Source organism: Antennarius striatus, chromosome 7 (assembly GCF_040054535.1).
Source record: "Antennarius striatus isolate MH-2024 chromosome 7, ASM4005453v1, whole genome shotgun sequence".
Lineage (NCBI taxonomy): Eukaryota > Metazoa > Chordata > Actinopteri > Lophiiformes > Antennariidae > Antennarius > Antennarius striatus.
Window position 1 is genome coordinate 16678484 of NC_090782.1, and position 27083 is coordinate 16705566.

General features: G+C 41.4%; 1 protein-coding gene across 1 annotated transcript in view; it reads left to right on the plus strand.

Annotated features, from left to right (window-relative positions):
• LOC137598486 (zinc finger protein GLIS1) overlaps nt 1–27083 on the plus strand; it is a 71844-nt gene that overhangs the window by 23762 nt on the left and 20999 nt on the right. The window contains exons 3-5 of the mRNA XM_068318694.1: nt 4973–5165; nt 6386–7907; nt 25531–25692. Coding sequence (XP_068174795.1) covers nt 4973–5165; nt 6386–7907; nt 25531–25692 — 1877 coding nt within the window. The remainder of the gene's footprint in view (nt 1–4972; nt 5166–6385; nt 7908–25530; nt 25693–27083) is intronic.

Below are 27083 nucleotides of genomic sequence, written 5' to 3' on the forward strand. Positions count from 1 at the left end.
GAAAGGACCGTGCTACTTTAATTATACAGTAGAGGAGAGGAGGCAGGGTAACTGTATAGTTACCATATGACGACATTTATGGAACGGAAAGGACCACTTTACATGTAACCACGTTATTAGCCACAATGTTATCTACAGGCGCTGTTCCTCACACACAGCTTTTTGTCTTTATCAGCGTGTTGTAGTAAGAGGCGGGAAACAAAGGAGTCCTTATTTGTGCCTTTCTGTTCAGTTGGCAATACTAATATCAGTGGCTGTTTATAAGGATGAGCCAACACATCTGTACATGTTCTTCGTAATGAACACAACATTTGCCCCTGGTGCTTTTGGCGCTGTCCTACTTCTTTCATTCGGTCTGTTCTTCTCTGTGCCTTGCATCCCTAATTCTACACCCGTAAAGTGTCAGTCCTCATTTGGTCTTAGTTTTCATGTGAACAAAGAACATTTCCTGCTACTTTCAGTATTATAAGTATATCCTTGCGGTCTAACAAATAAAGCAAATGCATTTTTCTCCATGCAAATCATTTGCAGCACAGTTTTATTTTTGATCCTGCAGCGTTTACATTCATGCTTACTTGAAAGTCTTCTTTCCATTGCTATCCTCCTTTGGCCATTACTGTAACCAATTGCTGATCAGTCTGTTTGGAATTTGTATTATGTTGCCAGCAACCTCAGGCATGTGAATGATATTAAATAATCATGGAGCCAAAGTTAATAAAAAATCCTTCCATAGTGTAAGAAGTGATCAAACTACAGAGGTTACCTTGAAATCTGTTTACTAATGTCAGTGGGTTACACAGAGGGCTATTTTCCATGAGATAACTTTACAACAAGGAATATTCATTCATTGATGCATCTTCTCGAAAATGAGATGTTCAGAAATTGTCATCATCTTATTTGGGTCACGGGTCGCGTTGGAGCCTGTCCCAGCTGTGGGTTGAGAGGTGAGGTACACTCTGGACAAGTCACCGGTTTATCACAGGGCCACACATACACAAATATTCACTCACAGTCATGCCTACGGTAACTTTAGAATGTCCAGTTCACCTAAGTTGCATGTTTTTGGAGGTGAGAGGAAGCCAGAGAACTCTGAGAGAACCCACATAGACACGGGGAGAATATCCAAACTCAGGTGGTATCGTTCTACATGCTGTGACACAACAGTGATATCTACTACGCTGCCTTGACAAAAGAATATATCAAATATAATGAACATACAGCTGTTGGCCTCATAGATCACCCATAAACTACATAGGAATGGAAGCCTTCAATGCGTAAGGTAGTGGGATATAACTGATTGATACTGAGGTGATAAAGGTCAGTTTAAATTATTATTTCTTATATTAAAGTATTAAAAAACTTACATTTATGTTTTAATTCAGTTTCCCCTCTCTGTCTGTCTGTCTCTCTCTGTCTGTCATCCTCTTCTTCTCCCCTCCTGTCACCGCTGCTGGATGGTCTTGCGTTTCACCTCAGTCCCAGATGCTTTCTCTGGCTTCCACCTCCTGATCAAACTAAGCTATAACACACAATGAATGTTCATCGTTGAATTACCATGGCACATTCAATATAAACGGAATTTACTGTTGGGTCCCATCCAAGCCACCATATGTTGAGGAGCCTGTTCCACCAACCCGAGCATGACAGATTCTGTTAATGTAGCGAAGCTCTAAATCAGCTCCAGCCTTCAGTGGCGGGATCAAGACATTTAACACTCATTTAACACTCAGACTATAATGTCCTTGAGATGCTCAAGAGGTGTCTCTAGGATGGAGATATATGAGTCCACTTGAGCTCTTGCAACATTTTTTCTGGACTTTTTCTATCCTATTGGAAATACGTTTGTATCTGAATCCGTAAATTAAAACTATATGTGAAAAGTTTCAGTGACAGTCTGTCTCCACACCTGTTGATGGCTCTACCACAAATTGCAATGCAAATGACAGGATACAAGTTGAACGCATGTGAAAGTAGATTTGGTAGGTGTGGGATTTAGGTTAGCAGGAGTACACCCCGTGTGTGAAGGCAGCGTCCTCCAACTGTGGACCTTTGATGAATGTCTCCCGCTCTCCCATGTTTCCTGTCACAGTCTTCAGCTGCCCTTTCAAAGAAAGAGACCGCTATGGTAGAAAGCAGATGTATTTGGAATGAACGTATACAGTGATCGCTTGTTACATGTGGTTAATGCGTTCCAGGAACCACCCTCAAAAACGAAATTCCGCGATGTAGAGATGAAGAATTTATTTTATTATTTACAGTAATTTAAACGTTTATGAACTCTCCCCAGACTGATATTAAAGTACCTCCTATCTGGTTTACTTTCTCCCACATTCTTATCGACTGTTTAAAGCACTGTTGTGTCTCACGGAGGTGCGCTTCATTTCGAGAGTCACGGAACGCAATGGACTTCCGGATGCTGTCAGCCAACAGAATGCATGTACGGTATCACGTGACTACCTACTAAATATACGCGATGAGGTGGAGCGTGTTGATGCACAAATGCACGAGGAATTAATGTATAATCATTTCATTAAGAGATAGTTTAGGTCAAGTTCTCATTTACAGTACTTACAGTAATATTTAAAGGAATAATTGTAGTATAAAGTTAAAAACCATTAAAATGCTTAGATAAAATGAGGTAAGTATGAGAATGAATAAATATTCAAAAACGATCATCAGCATCTTCAGTTTTCATCAGCAACTTCTTATCATGTCACACACAACAACTTTTTCATTAGTTTAGTGATGAGCACAAAGATCATCCCATGTAATAAACACAGAAGCAAAATGACAAACAACATAAATGGAGTAATGTGACAAGAAAAAAGACACACAATTGAATTCCAAGCTATTATAGGATGTTTCCTATGGTGGCTCCAGAGCTAGTTTCAAGCTCCTGCAGTGGGTTCTTGCTGCCTGAAGCTTCTTTACTCAAATTAAACAATGTGGTACTCATGCGTAACTCTGTATTACTAATAATAATAGATAGAATTTGGAATCATCCGATCCATCCATCGGTCCATCTGATATCTGCTTTTTAATCATAACCATATTTGAGACATGTTTTTTGAGAAACTCTTTTTCATTCTGAACTCAAGCAGCCATAGAAATTAAAGGTAAATTTGTCAAAACCTGTAAACGTTATTATTTTAATCTGGAACCATTCGGTCATAGAATAAGTAGTACAATGAATCACACAGCTTTTGGTTCCAGAAGGGATTCTACAGACGCAATCCAGAAATTGGTGCCAAAATTCAGTTTCAATAGCCAGCTCTAATACCAGGTGTAGAGTTTTGTCATTCTAACCAAGCTCAGCGCGGCTTCCATTCAATAATTTTGGCAGCGATGCCTCTTTCAACTGATATTTCCGAGAAAATCAAGCTGGAAAACATTGGTTGTATTATCAGTCTGTTTTAGTAAAACGCTTTGCAGACACACAAATCAGTGTTCTGGGATCTTCTCTGTCTTCCGTCTGTCTCTATGTAACCAATTTACATGGTAGACTTTTCCAGGCAAACATCCATTCTTTATTTTTCAGTGGTTGGAAGCTTCTTGTCTCATAGGGTTACACTTACTGAACTGCCTGTTGTGGGTTTACATGGTGGTGACTATACATCAGTGTGGATGTATGTGAGAGAGAACATGTGCATCCAGTCAAGGCCTAAATGACCAACTGCCAGTTCACCAAGGACTTGTTTTAATTTAGTTGTTTTTGTTTTTGTGTGCATGAATATGGACAGTCGAGGCCTAATTAAACGATCTCTGATGATGTTAGTCATTTTCATCTTGACTCATGTCACTGCTGCTGGCCATCGTGACTGAATTATTCCTGACTTGAGGCTGGGAAACACTTCACATCATTGGGCTTTAATACTTTCATCCAGAAACAGTTGTACACGCTCAGCCAACATGAAGTTTAAAAAAGGAATAAAATAAAAAGATCCAGTAAACAGAGCAATTTTTATTGCTTAAAAACAGACCAGGGCTGAAATACATCTTGTCTTCTGTTAACAGCTTTGAGTGAAACCAGGTTCCTCAGGTCCTCTAGTAATGTTGGGCTGTTTGCCCAACATTGACTATGACCGTGACCCATGCAAAAGTAATGCATATATATATATATGTGTGTGTGTGTGTATGTGTATATATATATATGTGTGTGTGTATATATATGTGTATGTGTGTGTGTATATATATATGTGTGTGTATATATATATGTGTGTGTGTATATATGTATATACTGTATATATAGTAAAAATACTACATATATTTGATTGGACAAGATGCCACCTCAAGCATCATTTATAAACACAGTTTCTAATAAATTCATTTAAGTGCTTGGATGTAAAAGCGTAAATCACTCGACAAGCTTTTTGAATGCGAAGCAATTTATCTTCAACAATGTAAAGAAAGGCAATTTAGATTAAATCGTTTACTTTATCTGCAAAGTTTCCCAAAATAGGTATTACATTTTTTATGTAAAATTAAATGACAATCACCATCGTCTCAACTGATGCTGGACTTGAAGAGACAGAATTAGCAGTCACGCTTTTACTAGCTGGAACCTTCCTGACATATTGTCATGAGTTACTGTATCTTATTTTCCAGAATGTATGCATCATCATTTGGAATATAATTTCTCAATTACTTCAGCAATAAAATTTGGCAGTAAATTGTATTATTTTTACTAGTCACAAGTTGGATTTTGCCAAAGAACTTTCTGTAAGATGCTTGTTATTGCAGCCAACAGTTACACCTCAAGAGAATATTCTAATCTAATTTTAACATGTCATTGATGGCACAGGTCCCACTCTAAATGGATTAATCTTCCAGGACAGATCACTTGATCCTATCTGCTTTGCCAATATTTGGTTTTGGAGTGATGCTGGGTCACTGCTCTGCTGTCTTAAATACACATAAGTATCCACACAAGAATTTAACCAGTTAAATGATGTGTCTCTTGTTCTTCTTTCAGTGAATGCTGCTTACTGTACAGAGAAGGATGTCAGTTCAGAGCTGGGCGAAGCTGAGAGCACCCTCATGCGATGTGGGCAGAGCTTGCCACTGTTGGGTGGAGGTCATTTAGGGGGGCTTCATACCCAGAGCCTCCACTGTGACAGACCTACAACCGATCTCCTCATGCAGGATGGCTCCCACCAGGACCCCAGGTAAACTGCTACTGCCATTGCTGTTTTATGGTTATGGTTTATAGTTTTATTCCTGTTACAGATTCGAGCTGTTCCTGTTGGGTATAGCATTACTATATCTGTGTAGGTGCAATGTGTTTTTCATTATCTTTGCTATTGTGAGTCAGATGCTCACATATGTAGCTGGAAAATTTTCTCCATTCTCATAAAATAACACTGAAGGGGTCTAAAGTGCAACATTAATTTTACACTAATGCAAATCTTCTGTTGTGCAACCTTTGACTACTGTTGGTCAAGTTAAAAGAGTTTCCTGGGAAGTTCTGTTATCTCCCCCCGCCCCCTTGTTCTTCTCCTCTTTCTTCAGTCATCCGACTGAAACAGTTTGTCCGCAGACATGCATTTCTCCCATATTGTCTCTCAATATTGTCACTACAGCCAAACAGGAAATGGCATTCTGAATAGAAGAGAGACCAGGTCAAGTCTTTATTAACAATGATGACAGTCTGCCAGTGGCTCTCTTCAGTCCTTGCTAGCGTGTGCTCTGTTTTTCCCCCAGCATGCAAGAGACAAAGACTATTCCTTCATGAGATAGCGGGGAGAGAAGAGAGCTCCTCTCACATCACTCAGGAGCTTTGGACAAAATCCATAATGAGCCAACTGACAGGAATGATTATTTAGAAGATCACAGCAAACCAGGGAGAAATCTGACCTGGGTTCTCCATTCAGCAGGGCAGAGATTCCCACCATAATACACAGTATTGTAAACGGTGACCCTTCATAGACAGCAATTATGCTACCAAAACAGGTGACTTTCTTTTTCTCACCATGTTGGGGTTGGGTTTAACCCCTTTGTGTCTTCAAAGCTTGTCAGGTGGACAAACCAGCCAGTGGCCTCTCAGTAGCAATCCATCCCACCCTTCTCTCTATTCTTAGCCAAAAATGCCCTTTCATTTCCTGACATTTCTAGAAGATCCTGTTTCATTTATTTATGAAACAACTCTTCATCATTACTGCATACTACCGTATGGCACTGAATCCTTAGCATGGTCCATCAAATGCTTCCCCATGTCCCTTACAATAAATGAGAGACGTAGTTGAAATGTTTTATTTGGTGATTTTGATGTAAACTGAGTGAGAATGACTTGAAGATGTGGGGTACGCAGGAATCGAAACTCTTTCATCGCTGCTTTTCCTCTCAGGAGCACTCCTATATTCCTCTCTGTGTGTTATTCTCCCCACAGGTCCTCCCCTGCCTTTCCGAGGACCATGCCGGGGGCTTCGTCCGGCCTCGGCTGCGGCAACAGAGCTCAACCCTCTGTCCCTTACCCAATCAAACAGGAGAACTCAATGGGTTACAAGATCTCCAACACAGGATCCATGGTCCATAGCACATCTGAGGACAGGTTTCCAAATTGCAGTGCAGCCCAGGTTTTGGGGGGTGCAAGGGATGAGCTAGTCGGAGCGCCGCACGTTAGCAACGGCGGTAGCGTCGTTTGCACAATGAGCGGTGTAGGTAGCGCTGTGTCAGGGGACGCATTGCAGTCGTTTAATAATGAAGATGGCTCCTCCTCCCTGGCTTTGTCCCCAAGTAGCTCCCATCATTCAGCGCAGCTGCTCAGTGCTAGCAGTCTGAAGAGACACTGCCCATCCCTGGCCTCACAATCCACCGCCACCGCGGGCAGCAACGCCGTCACGGTTTCCCCATCAGCCACCGCCGCCATTTCCGAGGAGATCAACATCACAGCCGTTATCTGCTCCTCCTCCTCGATGTCTATGGTCGCCTCCATCAACGGGTTCCGCGCTAACCTTTCGCCCAGCCACGCCAGCAGCGCCGGCTTCTCCTCCTCTTCCTCCTCCTCGTCCACATCCCCACCCTCTAACTCCTGCTCAAGGGAAGCCCCTCAGAGGCCCCCACCCCGCGGTAGCCCCCAACAAGCCACGCTACAGGAGAGCTGTCAGCTATCCTCAGGTGCAGCCTGCCTGCTGTCCCTCTCCTCCTCCTCCTCCACCTCTTCGGTGTCATCGGTGGAGCCGGAGCACAGCCAGGGGCTGTGTGAGGATCAGGGCTCCATGCTTCAGGGGCGTGGGGGTGCAGGAGCAGCTGGGGGAGGAGGGGGAGGCTCGGACGGTTTGGGGCTACTGATGAGTGGGGGCCTGATGGCTGAAATGCTGCACCAAGGCCCTGAAGCTGGGAGTCTCCTGGAGGGGGGACAAAGACTAGGGGCTACTCTGAAGCAGGAGCCCCTGGATGACTTTTCTCCCAGCGAAGATGAACTATTTCAGCACCACTATCACCACCATCATCATCACTTGAGTGGTCGCAGCGGGCACCTTCGTCACCCTCAACATCCGTCCTGTTCTAGCATGCCTCCGCCCTACCACTTGCACCAGTATATCGGGCCCGGTCCAGGGAGCCTGCTGCACCACCACCAGACTGAGCACACAGCACCAACCTCTTCCCTGGAGCTCAAACCGAACACTGGAGGCCCTCCCGGGTCTCACAAAGCTCCAGAGCGGGAAGAAGTCAGAGGAGGAACGCCAGCCGATAAGCAGGTGTGTCGTTGGATCGACTGCAGCGCTTCGTACGAGCAGCAGGAGGAGCTTGTGAGGCACATTGAGAAAGTTCACATCGACCAGCGCAAAGGTGAGGACTTCACCTGTTTCTGGGCGGGCTGCATTCGACGGTACAAGCCCTTCAACGCGCGCTACAAGCTGCTCATTCACATGAGAGTCCACTCTGGAGAAAAACCTAACAAGTGTATGGTGAGTCATCACAATCTGTAAGATTATCTGCCGATTACTGACCAGACCCCAGACATCTCTGGCCAGTAATACACATAATAGATGCATCAATATTGGTGAAAATCCCCTCATGGTCAGCTGTCTTATTTACACAGGTTTTGGCCTCTTTTTGAGTATTCTGTTGCATTTATTGGTTTAATGTGAGTCTAGTTTGTCCCATAATTGCAACCATCTGTTAAAAAAAAGGCTTTTTGTTTGAATTAAACACAAGCACATATTTTTCAAAGTAATATGGTCCCTCAAGATGATTTTTTTCCCTCTGGAAGATACAAGTTCTTTTTGTCCAAAAACAAGACTGGACTTGCTTCACTGCTGATTACTTTTCAACATAAACTTTTATTTTGTTTTGCTTGAAAAACGGTTATGATTTTAGTTCCTATATTGTAGTGGAACAAAAAAAAATTTCCACTGAAGATTTGAGCTGCTGTAAGAGCAGTACTACCTTGTCAGTATAAATAGATTTGTAGTTGTATTCTTTACAGGTAAGGCTCCAATTGCTCAAGTCAACACACTAATCAATGTCAAGCTGTCACTCCCCACCGTCCCCTAGCAAATGGAAAAAGCCCTCCAACCTTAAGAATGATTCAGTCCAAATACACAATTAGTCCACAATTTGTGTAGGGCGAAGCCATGTTTATTTTCATGAGCACTCTGTTTTTTGAGAGGGGATTCAGATCCTGAAAAGCCAACACATATGGTTAACATAACCAAACAATGCCTACACTTGATCCTTTTAAATGGGAGCTTTAAATGTTTAGCTGTCCCGCAAGTATAAAGTGAATTGGCTTCATATCCAAGCCAAACATGAGGAGAAATGTAGTAGTCTAGAGAAGGAGCCACAGAGGGATGGTCGGCAACTTTTTTGCTTAATTCACAGCTTCACTCAAAGGCCCTGTCAAAAGTGGTCTTCTTCAAATTTAGGAAACCATCCAAATACTAATTATAGAGTCCACAATATTGCTACAGCACCTGTTTTATCTCAATTGCCTTTTTTCCTGACAGACAAAAAAAAAAAAAAAATGCCAGTCCTTACTTCTTTCTGAGTAGCTGTGGTCGTAAGATTAGCTCTATTGAGAGTCCATTAATAGAATGCTGCATTTTATGGCAGTTTTCTGCACAGCTGGAGAAATAATTCGTGTTGATTCCACGGATTCTGGGGCTTGTTAGTGCACATCTGAGCTGAATACTGATTGAAGCCAAAAACACACAAACTCCGGTGCTGCTGCTGTCCCTGCTTTGTGTCACGTCAGAGTATTAGTGTTTCTACTTCCTCGACTCAGTGTGAACACAAAGTTTGGAAGTAATTTGCTGCTTCGTGCATTTGTGATATATTAAAGGCTTGCTTTGTCTTTTTTCCTTCACGTTGTCATCACTGCTCTTGGAAGTTTAGTAATAGAAGTTAATTTAGTCCATTGATGACTGAAGTCAAGTTTTGTTAACACACACACACACACACACACACACACACACACACACACACACACACACACACACACACACACACACACACACACACACACACATATATACAGTGCAGATTCGTGCATCAACGCTCGCGACTTCACCTCATCGCGGATGTTTGGGAGGCAGTCAAGTGATACTGTATGCGCATTCTATTGGCTGACGGCATCTCGGAGTGCGCTTTCTTCCATGAGTCTCGGACTTACGTGACAAAAGTGCTTTGAGCAGTCGATAAGAGTGTGGGAAAAGGTAATACAGATATTATATCAATACTGTATATTATATATGTATATATGTGTGTGTATATACAGTTTATATGTATATACATATATGAAATATGTGCTGAATGTGAAGGTGTTTGGGTCTCTGTGTTTTTTCGGGGACGTTTTCCATGTGTGAGGGCTGGAACAATTTGTCTCGGTGTGAACAAGCCACTGGACTCTGTCTATGGACACGAGGCACGTTGAAACACTGTGATACACCCTAACCTCTGTATCACCCTCATTACACACACACACACACACACACACACACACACACACACACACACACACACACACACACAATCAGTAATATGAAATTTGGAACGTTGTTTCCATGGACTCTCACAATAGGAAGTATTGATTCCACATACAGTACGTTGGGTTGGTTTTACGGCCGAACATAAACAGAACTGTGAAACATTTTCAAGCTTGAATAAACACATGTAATCAGCAGGGATTGAATGGATGTTGATGTGGGAATTCAGCAGATAAACCTGGAGGGCCAGAGAAAACAAACACACCCTCCGTGTGTATTTGTAACTGTGTTTGCATATAGTCTTTACAGATTCAAACACTGTAGTGCTTGAAACCTAGCGTCACTGCCTGCGTTTTAATCCGCATGCCTGCTCATTTTTTTCAGTTGAGGTCATCCCAAACTCTTTGTTTTTTTTGGTCTCATTTAATGCTCTTTTTGGCCACAAGCTCCGATGCCTGTTGTGTGTGTGTTGTACTCATGCAATAGACAAAGGCATTTAAGAATTTGAGCAATCTGTAAAGAGGAAGAAGATGAGATGTTCTGTTTACAATCAAACGCTCCTGAAAATCCAGAGTTAATTCTTTTAGTACCTTTCCAGCACCTGATTCCAGCAGAGATTCAAAATATATAAATGCTGAATACTGTATACCTTGTATATTTTTTATTGTGTGTGTGCTTGTGGGTGTCTGTGTGTGTAATCCCTATTACAGTTTGTACCTGCTAGATATTTTAAGAAATTGTGTTTTTGTACTTGTGGATCACTTAATGTATTACTAAAGTTCTACTAAATCCTATAAGTTTGGTTCCCTCTTCTTGACAATTAGAGGCGGCGCCTCTGCTGTTGTGTCGGGCAGTCATTCTGAAACTGAAGGACACACCGGCAAAGAGGAAACAACATAATCTCTCTGCAATATCCTGTTGTGTTTCATGCCTAATTCACTTGTTGTTTTAGTTTATTACATTTTCTCCTGTGTCTACATAAATATTAAAAATATATCCAGTGAGAGTAGCCCTGACATGGCCCCAGACTTTGATATTGGTCTTTGTCAGAGACTAGGCCAACAGATTTGAGCATCTGAAGACTGTTCTGCGAGCCATGAAGGTCAGAACATATCCTCCTTAAACCACTGAAGCTCTGTGAGCGGAGAGGACAGAGCTTTCATATAGCAGAGTGACTTCAGGCGGGAGCACTAGCCTGTGCTTTATTTGATTTCTTTGGCATAATTTTTATTCATATTTTTCTAGTGCTATCCAAAACAATCACATGCTTTAAGTGTTATTAAAGGAGGTTATGTTGTTGTGGGATCAAGGATTCAATCAGTGGTTCAGGGCATGAAAGTTGATTTAGTGGCTCTGCTACACTACAGACCGAAATGAACGCTAAAGTAAGAATCATTTGAAAAGATCGGAACAACAAACAAAAGCACGGAAAATGTACACTTTTTTTTTTTAACACAGACTGTATCTGATATTAAGTTTCACTTATTTTTGGACCTGAATGAAAACACATATTTTTTAGGACATGCTGAGTTAGTATAAAGTGAGTTAATTTATGGTACTTTGCATTAAGGAACATTTTCATTATTCAACATCTATTTGGCAATTTACAGTTTTAACTTTTTATCCCCAACCCATCCATTTGACCATCACATTTCATATTTAGTATAACTCAAAAGATGTTTTTTGTGAACTTCTTCCATCTACTGACATGACATTTTCTTTATTTAAATCTCATTTTAATTTGGAAACTGACAAGAACAATATGAAATAAATTCTATCTTAATTTAAAAAAATGCACCCATGGCAAGGCATCCTGAGTATTTTGTGCCTTCTGATTGAAGTTCTTGATTTGTTATCCCAGAGATCAATAATGTGATATAGAGTTCTCTTCAGTCCCGCTCCTATAGTAGGACCAAGGACGAGACGCTAACCTGCACGTTAATCCCACAGTGATGAAACACGGCTAGTATTAACTGCTGAAAGCGACCCTGCCCAACATATACTCATGTGTGCACGTACAGACAAACACCACTCAAAGAACCACTCAGTCAAACCACTTGTTGAAGGAAAGTTGGACGTTGAGGCCCACTGGAAAAAAATAGTGAAGATCATGGAATTTCCTCTTTTTCAGTGGTGTGAAACCAACAAACATATATATTTAGATTTATTAGACTGATTTTTGGAGGAGAGTGTCAAAATCCCTCGGCAGCAAATGTTGAGACATAGAGCATAGGCCAAAGCCAAGATGGCGTTTGTTTTCAGGGATAAATGGAGTCTTTTGTGAGCAGCTCAGACGCAGGAGATGAAACAGGGAGTGCCATTAGCTAATTAAAACTGAGGTGCAGCACATGACCCAAGTTTTCCTCTGAATGCTGCCTGAAACTGGAGCTGTCTGGGCTCTGGGTGCAGGTGGCGAGTGACGTTGATATTAATGTGTTTGTACCCGTATGAGCTCCTGGCACCCTGGCCTGTCTAGACAATTTCAAAACCACGATAACTGAGCCTGTTTTTGAGCCACTGGCACCCCAAAACCCAATACCTGCAGTCAAGATATAAACCATTTTCATTATCCTAAAGACAGCATAGACAGAAATACACATCACACTTATTTTCTGCAAATTTTTCCCTTTTCAGGAGCTACAATTTTTTTTCATTCTGTAAAGGGGCATGTAATTCCGACGTTAATGACAACATTGAGAAACTTCTAGTTGCAGTTACAATGCTTTGGACCGCTAACCTGAACCGAGAAACTCAGTTATGCGTGGAACTGAATTACCGATTCAAAGTATTTTGGATCAGCGAGGCCAACTGGTTCCTTTCACTCCGGTGTAGTGGGAGGGGAGAGCTTTGTATATGTCTCATTTAAAGTAATCAGAGCCAATAGGAGAGAAAGGGCATTGATTCAGCATGTCAGTAGCAGCTGAATGCTTCGGAAACAGAGCTCTTTAAAGTCTGTCAAGCTGCCACTGTAGAGACCTCATCAGGGCCAGGAAAGAACCTGATGGAGGTCAGCTTGTAGGACTTTTATCTGTAGGTCCCCGACTTCAGCTTACCCACCTAATAATGTTCAGAATTAACTTTGTCAGTTACTCTCAAGGCAAATGAGTTCACCAGGTAGTGTAGTGGTCTCTTTCTACAAAGCCATAATCCCATCCAGTAGTTTTACTCTTTCTGTCAGGTCTGCTGTGCTGCTCGGCAGTCCAGTCATCACACTAATAGTAACACATCACTGTCCAGATGTGATATTAGTATGATGAAACTGCTGGCAGAGTAGCTCTGGGACTGATGTTTTGGCACACGAATGAAAGTCCTGCTAGATTGATTGATCTTTTTTGTTTGTCTTGTTGAGTGGGCCAGGCCAACTTCTTGTCAGGGCAAGAAACGTTTCCCAGTCAATTCTTTGCAGTAATGTGGTCCAGTTCTCTCCCCAACTCTGCCCCACCCCCCACCCCCTATTCTCCCAACCTCCTCCACCCCTCCTCCTCTTCCTCTCTCCCTCTTTCTCTCCAATAGATCTGAATTCAGCACCACTGCTATAAACCCAACATTGAATGCATATGCAGAAGCATTATTATTAGGATCACCTCTGGATGTTTTTGCTTGGCCAGATATGCATTTATTGTATGTCAAATAATGACATGATATGGAGAGTTTTGAAGTATTGAGAAACATTTATTTATTTTTTTAAATTATTAATTTTACTGGCCATAAATGAGGTTCTTATTTTTTTATGTTTTGTTTTCTGTATTTAAATATAATTACATATAATAAAATATTTTTAGCAAGTATTTATGCTTACAATTGAATAATTTACCTTAAAGACAAAAGTGAATGAAAAAGTTTAACAAAGTGGGATATACAGTAGCTCTGATTGATACTGAGGTGATAAAATGTCAGTTTGTCAGACAATGATTTAAAAAGTGCAATTTTCAATTCACCTTCTGTCTGTCTGTTTGGCTCTGAATGATTGTCTGATGTAACAGAGAATAAGGAAACTTCCTTATTTCTTTCTTGGGCTGACAAGTTTTCGGAATATTTTCGTTGTACGACTGATAAAATGAAAAGTCATTCACATCTTTGTTTTTTCATGTTTAGATTATTTAATTAACTTGCACTATTAATAATCATTCATCAATTCCCCGTCAAATACCCGCTTTGTCTGCTGTCATGGGTCAAGGAGTGCCAGAGCCTGTCACAGCCGACTGGGGGCGTGAGGTAGGGTACACACCGGGCCTGACGCCAGTGCACCGCGGAATAATTATTACAATTACTATTATTATTACAATTACAATTATTTTTACTATTATTATACATCTAAATGTTTAACAATTTCTTGAATGGGAAAATCTTCTGCCAAAATTCCAATAAAAAATAATTTCTTAATGTGTTTTTATTTTTATTTTTTATTTCGCTTCTTACTGAGCCGTTAAATAAACTGTGCCAGGTAGAGCTAAGTAAATAAGAATCTCTTTGGACTTTGCTTTTAAAAGATTGAGTAGTTTTGTTTGGATTCTTCATCTATCCAAGGGTTTTTAACATGAACAAATATACAAGAACATTTGGGATTACTGCTTTTCACAAACAGGGTGCTTTTCTAACAATCAATTTTGAGATGACATGCACAATGTTAGCAGTGGACTGTATCTTGAAAAAAAATATACTCAACGGTAATAAAATGCGCTCAAGCTACAAAAAGGTCAACTGGTTGTGGCTACCTTGCTGTCAACCTCCCCACCAGGTATCAAAGCCTGCAGGATTTACTACATGTGAGACACTCTAATTTAATTGGTGTGGAATGCAATATTTTGAGTTTCCCCATTTCCTTAACATTTAATCACACTCTGGTATCGGAAACCTGAAGACCCAGGGCTGCAGTTCATTATACATTGCATAGAGATTGTGTCATAATTGCGTCCCATCCAAAAACATAATCAGTTTAACCTCTCTACTGAGCCAGATCAGTTTACTAATACATCAGGATAGGTGAAGCTTGGGTGTCCAGGGTCTCCATCATGTTCAAGATGCTGTTGCTTAGAATCAAACCCTCCAGACTTTTAGAGTTTCCCCTGGTTGTCCACCGTCATGCATCGTGTGCATTGTGGAGGCGTACTTAACCATTTGTTTGCAAAAGTCAAACAGATAATTATAGCTGAAATATGTTTGTGGCATTTAAGGAGACAGAGACATAATGCGTCCTTTCTTCTTTGAGAATACCGTCTTCTCCCACTCCTCACATTCACACACTGGGCTCTTTTTGTACCCAGTTACAATTTGTGCCACAGTTGCCTCTCTGCAAACATGCCCACCAAACTGGTCAGTTGGTTGTGTGTGTGTGCTGTGTATGTGTTGAGCTAAGGTAAATCTCTGGGAGCATCCAGATGTTTGTTTTTGTTTTTTGCTGACTTGTCAGATGGCAATGCATACAACCGAGTCCAGAGGAACATCCACCCCTGGCTGCCTTCACATCGCCCACCAACCAAGCAAACAAGAGGAACATTTATACACACTGGGACCACTTCTGTCTGCCACACCACAACTCCAGAACGACAGTATACCTCCGCCCAGGCAGACCCCACCACACCTCAGCGTACAAAGCAAGACCTGCAGCTTAAAGTGTGTGTGCCGCACTCTCTCTACTATATATATATTGAGGGTATATATATACATATATACATATAATACAAGAAACCGAATTGCTACCGTACAAAATAAACACAGAGAAATATGGATAAATTATGTAGTGAAAGATGTGTTTATGTTAAGGTGTCAAGTTTAAATTATGCACTGCTGCGTTCTGTGGTTGGTGTGCCGGACTTAATTTGTATGTTTGAGAAACTTTGTGAAGGCTGGAAGAAACGGTGCCAGACAGTCAATTCAGCCGCACTGATGTCATCCCAGAAAATGACATTATTGCCCAGAATTCATCACAGGGCATTGTGTATGACAAGTGATGTGGTATGTACTGAATGCGGACTTGAGTTAAGAGCATTTTTGAAGCATTAGCAGAGCCGTTTCGCACACAGCTCGAGTGTTTGTTGCAAGTCGACCAAGCTTTCCAAGGCCCGTGTAGAGCAGTTGTGTGTGTTTACACTGTCAAGACCTTCAGCGTGTTTTCAAATGCCCACCACAGAGTGAAAGAGTGGAGAGAGATCCAAATGGAAAGTAGAAAATTCAAGTGTGGATTATTTCAAGAAATCGCACAGACATCAATATAACCTTTACCAAACTCACATCAGCAGTAATTAACAAGAGATGGGACTGAAGAGGCAACACTTGTTCTAAAACATAGGGAAATATAAGGACATGAGACAGAATTTTCTTATTCTATTATTGTGTGACACGCTAGAACCAGCTCTACTGAGACTTTCACATATAAACTTGTATTTACCTTTACTTCATAGTGTCATTCATACCCAATCATCTTTTAATTTTCTCCAGAAAGAAGCCCACTCGCTTATTATTCACCTCTAAAAACATCTGCTTCACATCCAGTTGGGTCAGCTTTGGAATTAGTTGTACATCATTGTAAAAAAAAAAGTTTATGTGAGGTTTAGAACCCGAATGGTTGAGTAGAAGTAAGAATCCTTTAAGTCAGCACATATCCTTTTGTTTTGTCTCCGTTCTAACAGCCATCGTTCGTACTGTGCCGAGTAACAGCTGTCATTTGTGTAGGCTGAGCTGCATCCTTGGCATATCTTTCATTTTGAAAGGCATCGAGTCAAAAAAATTTACATTACAAGTCATGCATGATTTAAAGAACAGACAGGAAATACATATTGTATATTGGAAAAATGTGTAGTAATGCGACTGCTCTAACGGGCTAATTGAGTAAGGACCAGGCTGAGACTCGCATTACAGCTAACATAAACATATGTCTGATGAAAATTTTGAAGGAAATATTCCATGAATATGAAAACCTTTACTTAAGAGAATGCCAATGAATAGCCGAGCCTCAGGATTTTTGCAGATGGCGAGCCGCTCCAATCTGCCGTAATTGCCCAGGAATGAGGAGTGGTTTTGTACTCAAGCAAATGTATTTTCCTATATGCCAGCGGGCACAGACATGTTAGTGTGGCCTGAATTATTGAATATGAACTGAGAGCTATATACTAAAATGTGGTGAATTGATTTATTGAGATGTGAATGGATAGTGATGTGTCGACTGCAAACGCCCGAGCTGTGACTCGACTTGACACATCCAATGTCTAGAGGAGTCTGATATGTTCCAACCAGCCGTATCCACATTGCTGGAAACTGCAGTCCGAAAGCCGCAGAGAGCACAAAGAACACAATCTTGGTATGCTGGCATACTCCAGAGAACAAATCTCGGGGCACCATGGCATCCCAGTTGCACCACATATCTTGGGCAGCTGCTTTTTCCTCCAGAAGGCTTTGCGGTCAGGTCTGTCTCCAGAGGGTTGCATAAACACATTCTCTTCCCCTAAACCCTGGGTTGGTGTTGATCACAATGCCATGTTGAGCTATTGTTTAATTCTGTTGGCATGTTTTCCGTCTGAATTCTGCAGAGGTCTTGGCGTTTAGGTGTTTGTCTTGGCTAAGTAATGTGACTTTTTCAGTGTTTTATTGTCATCATGTCAGACTTAGAGCCACCTAGTGTGTTCAGTTTTAGATGTGAGCCTTTAGACAGCTGTATCAGCTCTTTTCTTGACTATTAAGATAGAAGAACACCATGTATATTAGGGTGTCACATGAAATCATGAAATCTGTTGGGCAACACTGAAACCTACAACTGCCTTATCGTCTGAAATCACTGAATGCGAATTTAGTAAAGACGTGTGATTGTATTTAGTAGGAAATACAATTACCTAGAAATATTGCATTAAAGTACTTTGACCTTGTTAGAATTCAGCTGCTGGCAATGTATGTGCCTAGATTTTTCTTTTTTAGGTCTATGTCCAAAGATGCCAATTCCTCCAGTACCACTAGCCCCAATAGACCAAAATAGAACACAATCAAGACATGTCTTTTGAGTGAGTAATATGACACGTTATGCATTTTTTAGACAATTTTCCCCGAAGGACAAATAAAATCACGAAAGAGGTAGACAGAGTATGTTAAAGTAGAAAGAGTCTTTCCTTGTTAGAGATTTAAGGCTGACACAAACTTGAAGAAGCTAGACAGAAGGGAAAATAATAGACGAGGATTTGAGGATACAAGCCAGTCATCACAGGAATTCTATAACTAAAATAACACAATATAAAAAAGTAACATAAAACAAATAAAGTTGGATCAATTGATCATAATGTTCCTCCCATTATTGCCTGCTGCTGAATCCATTCCCATCGTCCCCCTGAATTGCAGCTGAGTTATGGAGTGGGTTGAGGTACACAACACCTCATTGTGGCGCCGGAGCAACAGGAGCTCACTGGCAGAACGACGTAAAAGAGAGAACGCGAGAGTGAGAATCGAGGCAGGTGTGAGTGAAAGATGCTGGACAGATTGAAGGCCGAGTGTCAGAGGATGCCGTAGCCCACAGCCCCGTCACACAGGATCCCGCATTGACAGCCAGTAACACCAGTCCAGGCGCCGGCTCAGAACACAGATCATGTTTAGTATTTTCATTGTGTAACCCCAGTCTGTCTTTTTCATGGCAGGTTCAGATTTCGTGAATGGGTTCATAATTAATGGCTTGATGGTTACTAATGGCCGTGGCACTAGAAGGTTTGTGTTCCACTATAACTAGCCATTATAAATGGTTAGGATTCATAGTGGGAATAACACACTGTCTGGACATAAAGTGGGGTGACTTTTTTAGAAGGCTTTCACAAAATGAGAGGTCGCAGGATTGAGTGTCTCCTCAATAAACCAAACACTCCAACCATAACCATTATAACCACTGGATTATACATACAGTTGCAAACGAATCTTTCTTACTGCCTTGCAAGAATGAAGCCTTTTGTCTGTTTTCCAAAAGAGCACAAATATCTCCTCTTGGATGTTTTATTTATAAAATAAAGCTGATGATCTCATTTTTTATGTTACTGCAAACTTATGACAGCAATCTTACCATGGCAAACATGTCCTCAACACTTCCAACATGAATATTATCACACTGAAGAAAGAGTTGCAAAAACATGGTTACATTGAGCGGAAAATAATCAATGTTTGCTTTTTTAACAAGACTATAGTAGAAATAAAATTTCCTATGCTAAATCAAATAAGAACACCATGATATAAACCAGGAAATTGTGTCAATAACACTGTTTTTTCACAGCAGCAGAGTTGTTAAGAATTATTTCCACAGCTTTATTTATTTCATTTTTCCCCTTGCAGTGCATTGCTAAAGAGGATCCCTCTCAGGCACAGCTAGTAAAACGGAAAAACGCTTGTTCCACTCCTGTCGCATAGCAGTGGCCAAATATCCTCCAAACACTCCATCATGTCTGAATAACAACCATTATGCAATATTGATGTAAAGAGACCCTAAGTGTGCTTGCAAGCCAAAATACTATTTTTTAACTGATAAATGAAGCCAATAATCTGTTAAATTATATGTCTGAAGAGCGCTTGACAGTGTAGTTGTGCAATCTGCTGCTGTGTTTCTGGGTCTGCCGCATCCAAATACTGTCTTCTCTCCCTGAGCAGCAATGATACGGATGTTTGTTAGGAGCAGAGTGTGTTCCTGAGAGAGCTGTTCAGCTCCAATTGTTCACACACTTGAATATGTATGTGTGAAAATTGCTTCTTGACGCCCATGCTTAGATTAGTGTGCTGGAGCGATGGAGGAGTCAAGCTAGAAATCAGAAGTCTTCCCTGTCAGTCCGCTGAGTCTCTTTGAGAATGTGACCTTGTTTTCCTTTTTCCTTAACCTGGTGAACCGCTAAACCCTGGGCTGCCTGGTTAAAGAGGAAATCACATCTTAGCTCTCTAATCTGATGCAGGGCTGCAGAGCTGGTATACATTTGAATGACAGCTTCAGAATCAGGTTAAATGCTTCCATGAAGCCTCGCTAGTTCGTTGTGAAGTCAGGCTCGCACTCAGCCAGGCCTCCGTGGCAAGAATAGGGGCTCAGCTCCACCGCTACATTTCCTCCTCAATCTTCAGCAAACAGTCCGTGAGAGGGACAAAACAGCTGCTCCAGCTCATTATGGTGTACAGCCTCATTTATCCATCATAGCAATGCTTCCTGTTGTGCCATCCACATAGTTTTTAATCCGGCCCCCAAACTATTCAGGCGTGAGTGCACAATGGCTGTTAAGAACAATTTCTTCAGTCATTTACATGACTACTTCCTCCCACCAATTTATCAGCTGAGCTTTTTGTTCCTTCGCATCTGGACAACACTCCCTCGTGTTTACTCATTTGCTGTGTCTTCTCATATCTAACCATTAATAAATCAAGGCTTCTCAAAAATTAAGCAAAGTGCAAAAGATGGGGAAGAACAGATGTTTCATGAGAAAACAATGAGTCTGAGTGTGAATTCATTTGACTCCTGCTTAAAGAAAATGAAAAAAAAAAAGAAAAGTCCACTCACAACTTTGAGACTGGCTGCTAAAAGGGTCCTGCTACGCAGTGGAAATGATATATGTAAACTATGTAATGCGAATGTTTTAGCAAAGCTGTGTTTAATTTTGTATCCTGACGAAGCGCATGAGAAACCTGCCTCTCCTTAGCTGTCTCGTTGAATCATATGGATATAATTTCATCCATTTACGTTTTTCTGCTCTTTGCTGTGGTTGCCACAGGGCATTTGGAAGCAGGCAGATTAAATGCACATGTTCCTCCCATCCACAGCCAGGGCTCTCTGCTGTTCCACAGTCTTCCCTGCAAAGAGATCTTGAAGTGTTGGTGGTTTTCCTCATTGGTCAGGACAGAAAAAAAGACGTCCTTGTGATAAACCAACCCATGCCCTCAAATCGTTTTTTTTATCCTTAAAAACTTGCACAAGCTTCTTTGAGCATTGCCGCTTGTTTTCCGTTATGAGCGTCAGGCCCGGCTGTAAAGTCAGATGTATTAAACTAATCATAGTGGAAATCGGGTGGAGACATCTAGTGTAGGGGCCCCTCTGAACAAGTAAATAGTAAATTTTATTTCACTAAGCAGTTGGACGGCTGAATCCATCTAATCATCATTAGTCAGAGGCCTGATATGCCGTTACTGTGAAGGGCCAGGGAGATTTGTCAGAGCTGATGGAGATTCTTGTACAGAAACGCTTAACTGTCAGGAGTGAAAATCTTGGAGGATATTTCTAACACAGCTTCTGTAGGTTGTGACCTCGGCTGCAAGAACTCTGTCAAGTTCTTTGCCATAAAGAAGAACCTCTTCACCTCCCACCTTAAATCTGAGTCTCTAGTCTCCGTATCTCTGTAATAACACCAAAAGAGATTCTGTAAGTGCAGAAATGTCCAATTTTTCAGAGCAAAAAACCTGTAGGTTATTTAAAAGACTTCTACAGGTTGTGACCTCAACTGCATGGGCTGTTTTCAATTTCTTTCCAAAGCGAAGAAGGGTCTTCTTGCTGGGATTCTGTCCTCTTTCTGTGTTTTGTTTCTTACACCAGTCAGCTTTCTGTGCACGTCGGTAGCAATACATCCCTCCATAATGGCTGGTTTGTTTTCATCATACGCAGATTCTGCTACAGGCTAATGACCCACTGTATGTGAGGAGGGCCGCACACTGCTGTCTTTTAGCTCTTCTCCCCGCCAGTCAGGAATCATTTCCCATGAAGCCCTCAGGTGCACCACACCTCTGCTATCCTGAATGCATTGGCCATAATCTGTCCGTTGTGATCAGCTGCCTGTCCGCTCTTTCAAACCGCTCTAACACCCTTCAGCCATGTCAAGACCCCGCTGTCATCCCGAATGTTTACCGAGCTACTGCCCCCCACCCACCCAACCATGAGCGAGATGGTGTCACACGGGGCTCACATCCCTCCACGCTGCCAGCTCTGCTAACCCTGATCTGACGCTTTGCCAGGGAGGAAAACTAAACATGTTTAAAGCAATTAATGTGATTAGTGCTGCCTAAACTGTTTTCATAGATAATATCAAAGGTAAAGTCACTCCTGTGTCAGAAGCCTCAGCCTTCAACACTCTGATTATGCCACTTTAACCTACATGCTCATTACTTTCTAAGCAGTTTAAAAGATAGGCAGCTCCTTATGGATGATGTAGGGATCTGTCATCCAACGTAAGCAATGCTGTGTTTTCACTGTAAAGCACTGCCTCAGACATTCAGGTGCTGACAATCCATGATCTCACTGAAAGAAGTAACGTAACCCAGCATCTCCTTTAGGATTAAGCCTTTCATGCAGTGTTCTGGGTAATGTCCATGCATATGCAGCGGTACCTCTACTTACGAAATTAATTGGTTCTGGAAGAAATTACGTAAGTAGAAAATTACGTAAGTAAAGACGCGTTTTCCATGCAAATGCCCTAATCCATTCCAAGCCCACAAATTTAGATTATTACACAATAAATGAGGGTTGTGCATAACGTAAAAAACAAAGAATAAAGAATAATAATGAAGGTCATTTACCTTTTAACAGCTGTCCCTATTGTTTTTTGCCCTCTTTGGTTCATCGCTCCTATCTCACGATGCCGAACAACAGAGTGAATTCCAGTCCTCCTTCTGAACTTCTCCAACCACCCACACAATGCCTTAAACTCCTCAAACTTCCTTTTGTTTTAATAACGTGGTGATTGTAGATTCATTATGGCCATATTCTTTGGCGAGATCAACCAAACGCATCCCTTTTTTGTGCTTTTCTATGATCTCTTGCTTTGTTTGTACGGACAAAAAAACTCGTTTTTTCGTCTTTTCCTCTTTTCTCCGTCACTTTCTTGGGGTCCATAGCGAATACGTACTGACAAAGTTACCGGTATATTTGTGCAAAACTATCAGACTACCTCACGGGTCGAGTGTTAAATGCCGAAGACACTACAAAAGTACCGATCTAGCTCCACACAGAGGTGGAGTGACATCCCTCTTAGCCAATGGGATGCCAGGAAGATACGTAATAGGTAATAGCCAATGGCAGAGCAGCTATGAGAATGTTGCGTTCAGGAACCTGTGGGAGATTCGAGTATCAGCCGATACTGTGTTTTTACATTATGTAAATCGAAATTTCTTTCCTAAGTAGAGGTAATATTTTCCTGCTGAGAAATTTCGTAAGTAGAAAATTTCGTAAGTAAAGACATTTGTAAGTAGAGGTATCACTGTACAGTGTTCTGACTACTGAGTTCCCAGCAGGCAGTAAAACCTCTCTGCTTGTACGCCTTCCAAGGTAATAATACGCTAAACACAATTAATACTAACTTCCTCCATAGACCCGTAGCTGTAATTTAGCCTCGACTTTACGTTGCTGAAAAGAAAGTAATGAAAGATTGTTTCATTTGGCACGTCTATAACAACCTTGTTTGTTTTCCAAACTAAAGTGCTGCCAGCCATATTTCAGTAGTCGGCAGGGTCCATGTCTGTCATGGCTGGTAGTGTCGATGTTCCTATGCACTGACATTTTTATTAAACTTTCCCACCATTGTCACACACAAAAACCATAGAAAACAGTCAAGTGAGTGCAATGAGATCTTTTAAAGACAGTTTTCATGGTCGTACGTGTGGTCGTGCTTTACAATCGCCTGTCTCTTTGTGACTCTGGTTGTCCTGTCTGGGCGTGTTGATATGCATTTGTCCCGATTATATCAGTTTCAGCCACACAACACAGCAAACGGGTCCAAACAAAGCTGATCAAATTTTTTTGGACTGTGTATCAAGTCTGCTTTTGTTTCCAGTTGAAATTTTTCTTGGTGTTGTTTTTGTGTTTGATTTGGTATATCTTAATTATCAGACATTTGATAAGTGATACAGAAAATAAAGAAGAGTTATAAAATTGATATTTGATACTGAGTTGTGTGATGCTCAAGATAAGGTATGTAAATATGCAGGAATGGCATACATCTACATTAAATATCTCCAAGTGTTTGACATGGTAATTGGTTGTAAACATAAAGCGTGCTATCACGGTGACGGGTTGGTTTTGAGGTTTCACAAATTCTGTCAGTACTATGCAGCCATAATCGGACAGATTAAGACTGTCTCACTGAGCCACACAGGAACATACACCCACAGATCAAGATGGTCATCCAACACGACTCTACCATGACTGGCTTAGGTTTCACCTTTATTAAATGGAGCCTCGGTGAATAGAAGGTCCTGCCTGTGCTGTGTGAGTGAATGAAGGAGACCAGGGATGAGTATAGAGCCTACATGAAGCTGAAGGCCCATTAGAAGAATACTGTCACTCTCTCCTTAGCTGTAACCCAAGCTGCAGGCTTCACTAAAGATCAGGGCACAATGAGGCGCAGCAGCAAACACCCCGACTGAGCCCTTTATAAGAAACAGGTCTGAAGTCGGGGTCATCGCTTTGTGCTTTCAATAGCCTGGCGCTCCATTTCCCAAGGTATGCTGTTGACATAGAATCAAACATTTTTTTTATCCATTCTTCAAGGCAAATAGCATTTATCAAAAATACAATCCCATCTTAAAATCTCTTTATATATAAACTTTTTTATTCATTCAAAAATGGCTATAAACACTGCAACTTTAATTATTATTTGATTCTTGCAGTCTGGATAACGACATTCTGTTTTTATAACTCCATTCTTTTGTGTGTGTGTGTGTGTGTGTGTGTGTGTGTGTGTGTGTGTGTGTGTGTGTGTGTGTGTGTGTGTGTGTGTGTGTGTGTGTGTGTGTGTGTGTGTGTGTATAGCTGGGAACATTTTTAATAAGTGAATGAAGGGATGGATAATGTAAAATGAGAAATAGCTGCATGACACCAATCTGGGGTAGATATAAGCAACATTGAGCACTTCCCATACTTCTATATGTGTACAGTTGATTACACACTGTCCTTCTAGGGGTCTTGACATGGACAAGCCTTATCATCCAATCAGCTATGTTTTCCGCATAAGAGCAGGAGTGTACATGTGAGAAGCCTCATGTAACATTAATGTGTTAACAAATCTGTGGTGTTCATTGGCTGAGTGCTTTGGATCAAATGGGCCAAGCTGGGTCGGATATGAGCTTGTTTACAGCCACTGTCACTTGTCAGTCTAATGCACAATACACAGCAGAACACTTATCTCATGCTATGCATTACAGCCCATTAACCGCCACTGTACAGTACACTCTGGTTTCCCCTGAAATTTACATGCTGCTTTAGCCCTGAGGCAGGTGCAGAGTGTGGCTCTACCAGTTCTACCAAAGGTTCTGCAATTAGCTGCATAATTCAGGAGCGATGGAAAACAAAAACTTGGGATTATACTACCCAGGTTCTTGAACTTCTCACTTTTCCAAAGCTGATAATGTGTTGCCAAGTAAACTCCTCAGGCTGTGTGAGCGATCAAGGGCCTGAAGCAAAGAGTCACAGACCTTTAAAGAGCCCACATTGTACCAAGAGTTTCCAGCTTTATGATGATTAATCGTAAAGCTGGAAAATGTTTGTGTAATAGTGTATTTGTGGTTTCATGTTTGTGTGCATGCATGTGGTGCGGAGTGTGGTTGACTGTGTGTGTGTGTGTGTGTGTGTGCGCATCTGTGTGCTCATACATTCCTATGTGTCTGTCCTGTTTTCCATTCTCACCAGTTTGAAGGCTGTAACAAAGCATTTTCACGTCTGGAGAACCTGAAGATCCACCTGAGGAGCCACACAGGAGAGAAGCCGTACCTGTGCCAGCATCCCGGCTGCCAGAAAGCTTTCAGCAACTCCAGCGACCGCGCCAAGCATCAGCGCACGCACCTAGACACGGTCAGAAACCCGCTGCTCTGTCTTACGTCCCATTGATTCCTCAGAGCAGATTAATGCTTAACATGTCTCAGCACTACAGTTAAAATAGGCTGTGTGGTGGCTGTGTTGCAACAAGCGCGGCCTCAAGAAATTATATGGACAATATACTCCACTCAGTCCATTCCAGGATGAAATTATATGCATAATCAAAATATCACTTGTTGGATAACCAGCAATGTATCCAGTTTGTGTGTGTGTGTGTGTGTATGTGTGTGTGTGTGTGTGTGTGTGTGTGTGTGTGTGTGTGTGTGTGTGTGTGTGTGTGTGTGTGTGTCCTATCCCCTTACTGTGTCTCTCCACCACATTTACCTACACATTCAAACCTGAACTGCTGTCCAAACCTAAATGTCTGTTTCCATGTCTTGACAGTGTTCCACTTTAATATGCTGTCAGTCAGAGGGCAGTGTGGCATTCTCACTGCCTGTACACTAGCAGTGACACGATACAGATCATTAAATGATTAGTTCCATTAGGCAAAGTCGCATTTTGGGCCATAACAGACTTGGATTGGAGCTGTAAACTCAAACAGAGCTGTTCCTGTTTCTCTGGCTGGTGGAAAAGCGAGGAAAGCTTGAATCAGTCACTGCTGCCACTCGTCATGTCTCAGCATAGCCCCACCAATACTTCACTTTATCACCACCAGGGAGTAAACAACTTGTATTTCTCAAGTCATTGCCCACATGAAGATGTATTTTAAGCAATCTGCACTTATCACCTGTCACGTCTTTTAAATATCAATTGTGTGTTTGATTTTTTTGATTCAGCTAATTTTAAAAAATGCAATAGACATCACATGTAAATAACTCTTAATAACAGTACCCTGTTGCTACCATGGTGGATTCTTTCAGTTTTCATTACAATATCTGTCTTTATCTTTTGCACAAATACTCCCAACATAAATACCAGTTCACAAGCTGTCCATATCTTCAAATCCTTTCTGGTCCTGTGTGATTCTGCAGATAAGGGAGACAAAGAGTAAAGAGTACAACAGAAAACTTCTGTTGTGATTGACTTTCTCTCCGTGACACCATTCCCAGAACTGCTCCTTCTCTGTCTTTCTCTTAAATTTGGGCTATTTCAAGAGCTGACATTTAAAGATAATTTAGCATATCTTCATCAAATTGTGCATTAAAATATGCTTTTGTGATGGTGTTTTTGCCCGTTAGAAATCTATGCAGATGTTTGTATATTTTTTTTATTTCCATGGCAACAACTCATATTTCTTCTTGACAAAAGTAATTTTTATTTGTATTCTCCCTTCGACAAACTACGTGCAACTGGAGCTATGCTAAGTGTATCGTTTTAGTTTTCTTCAGCACAAATTGGACATTTATTTCTTGGTGACTGCAAGC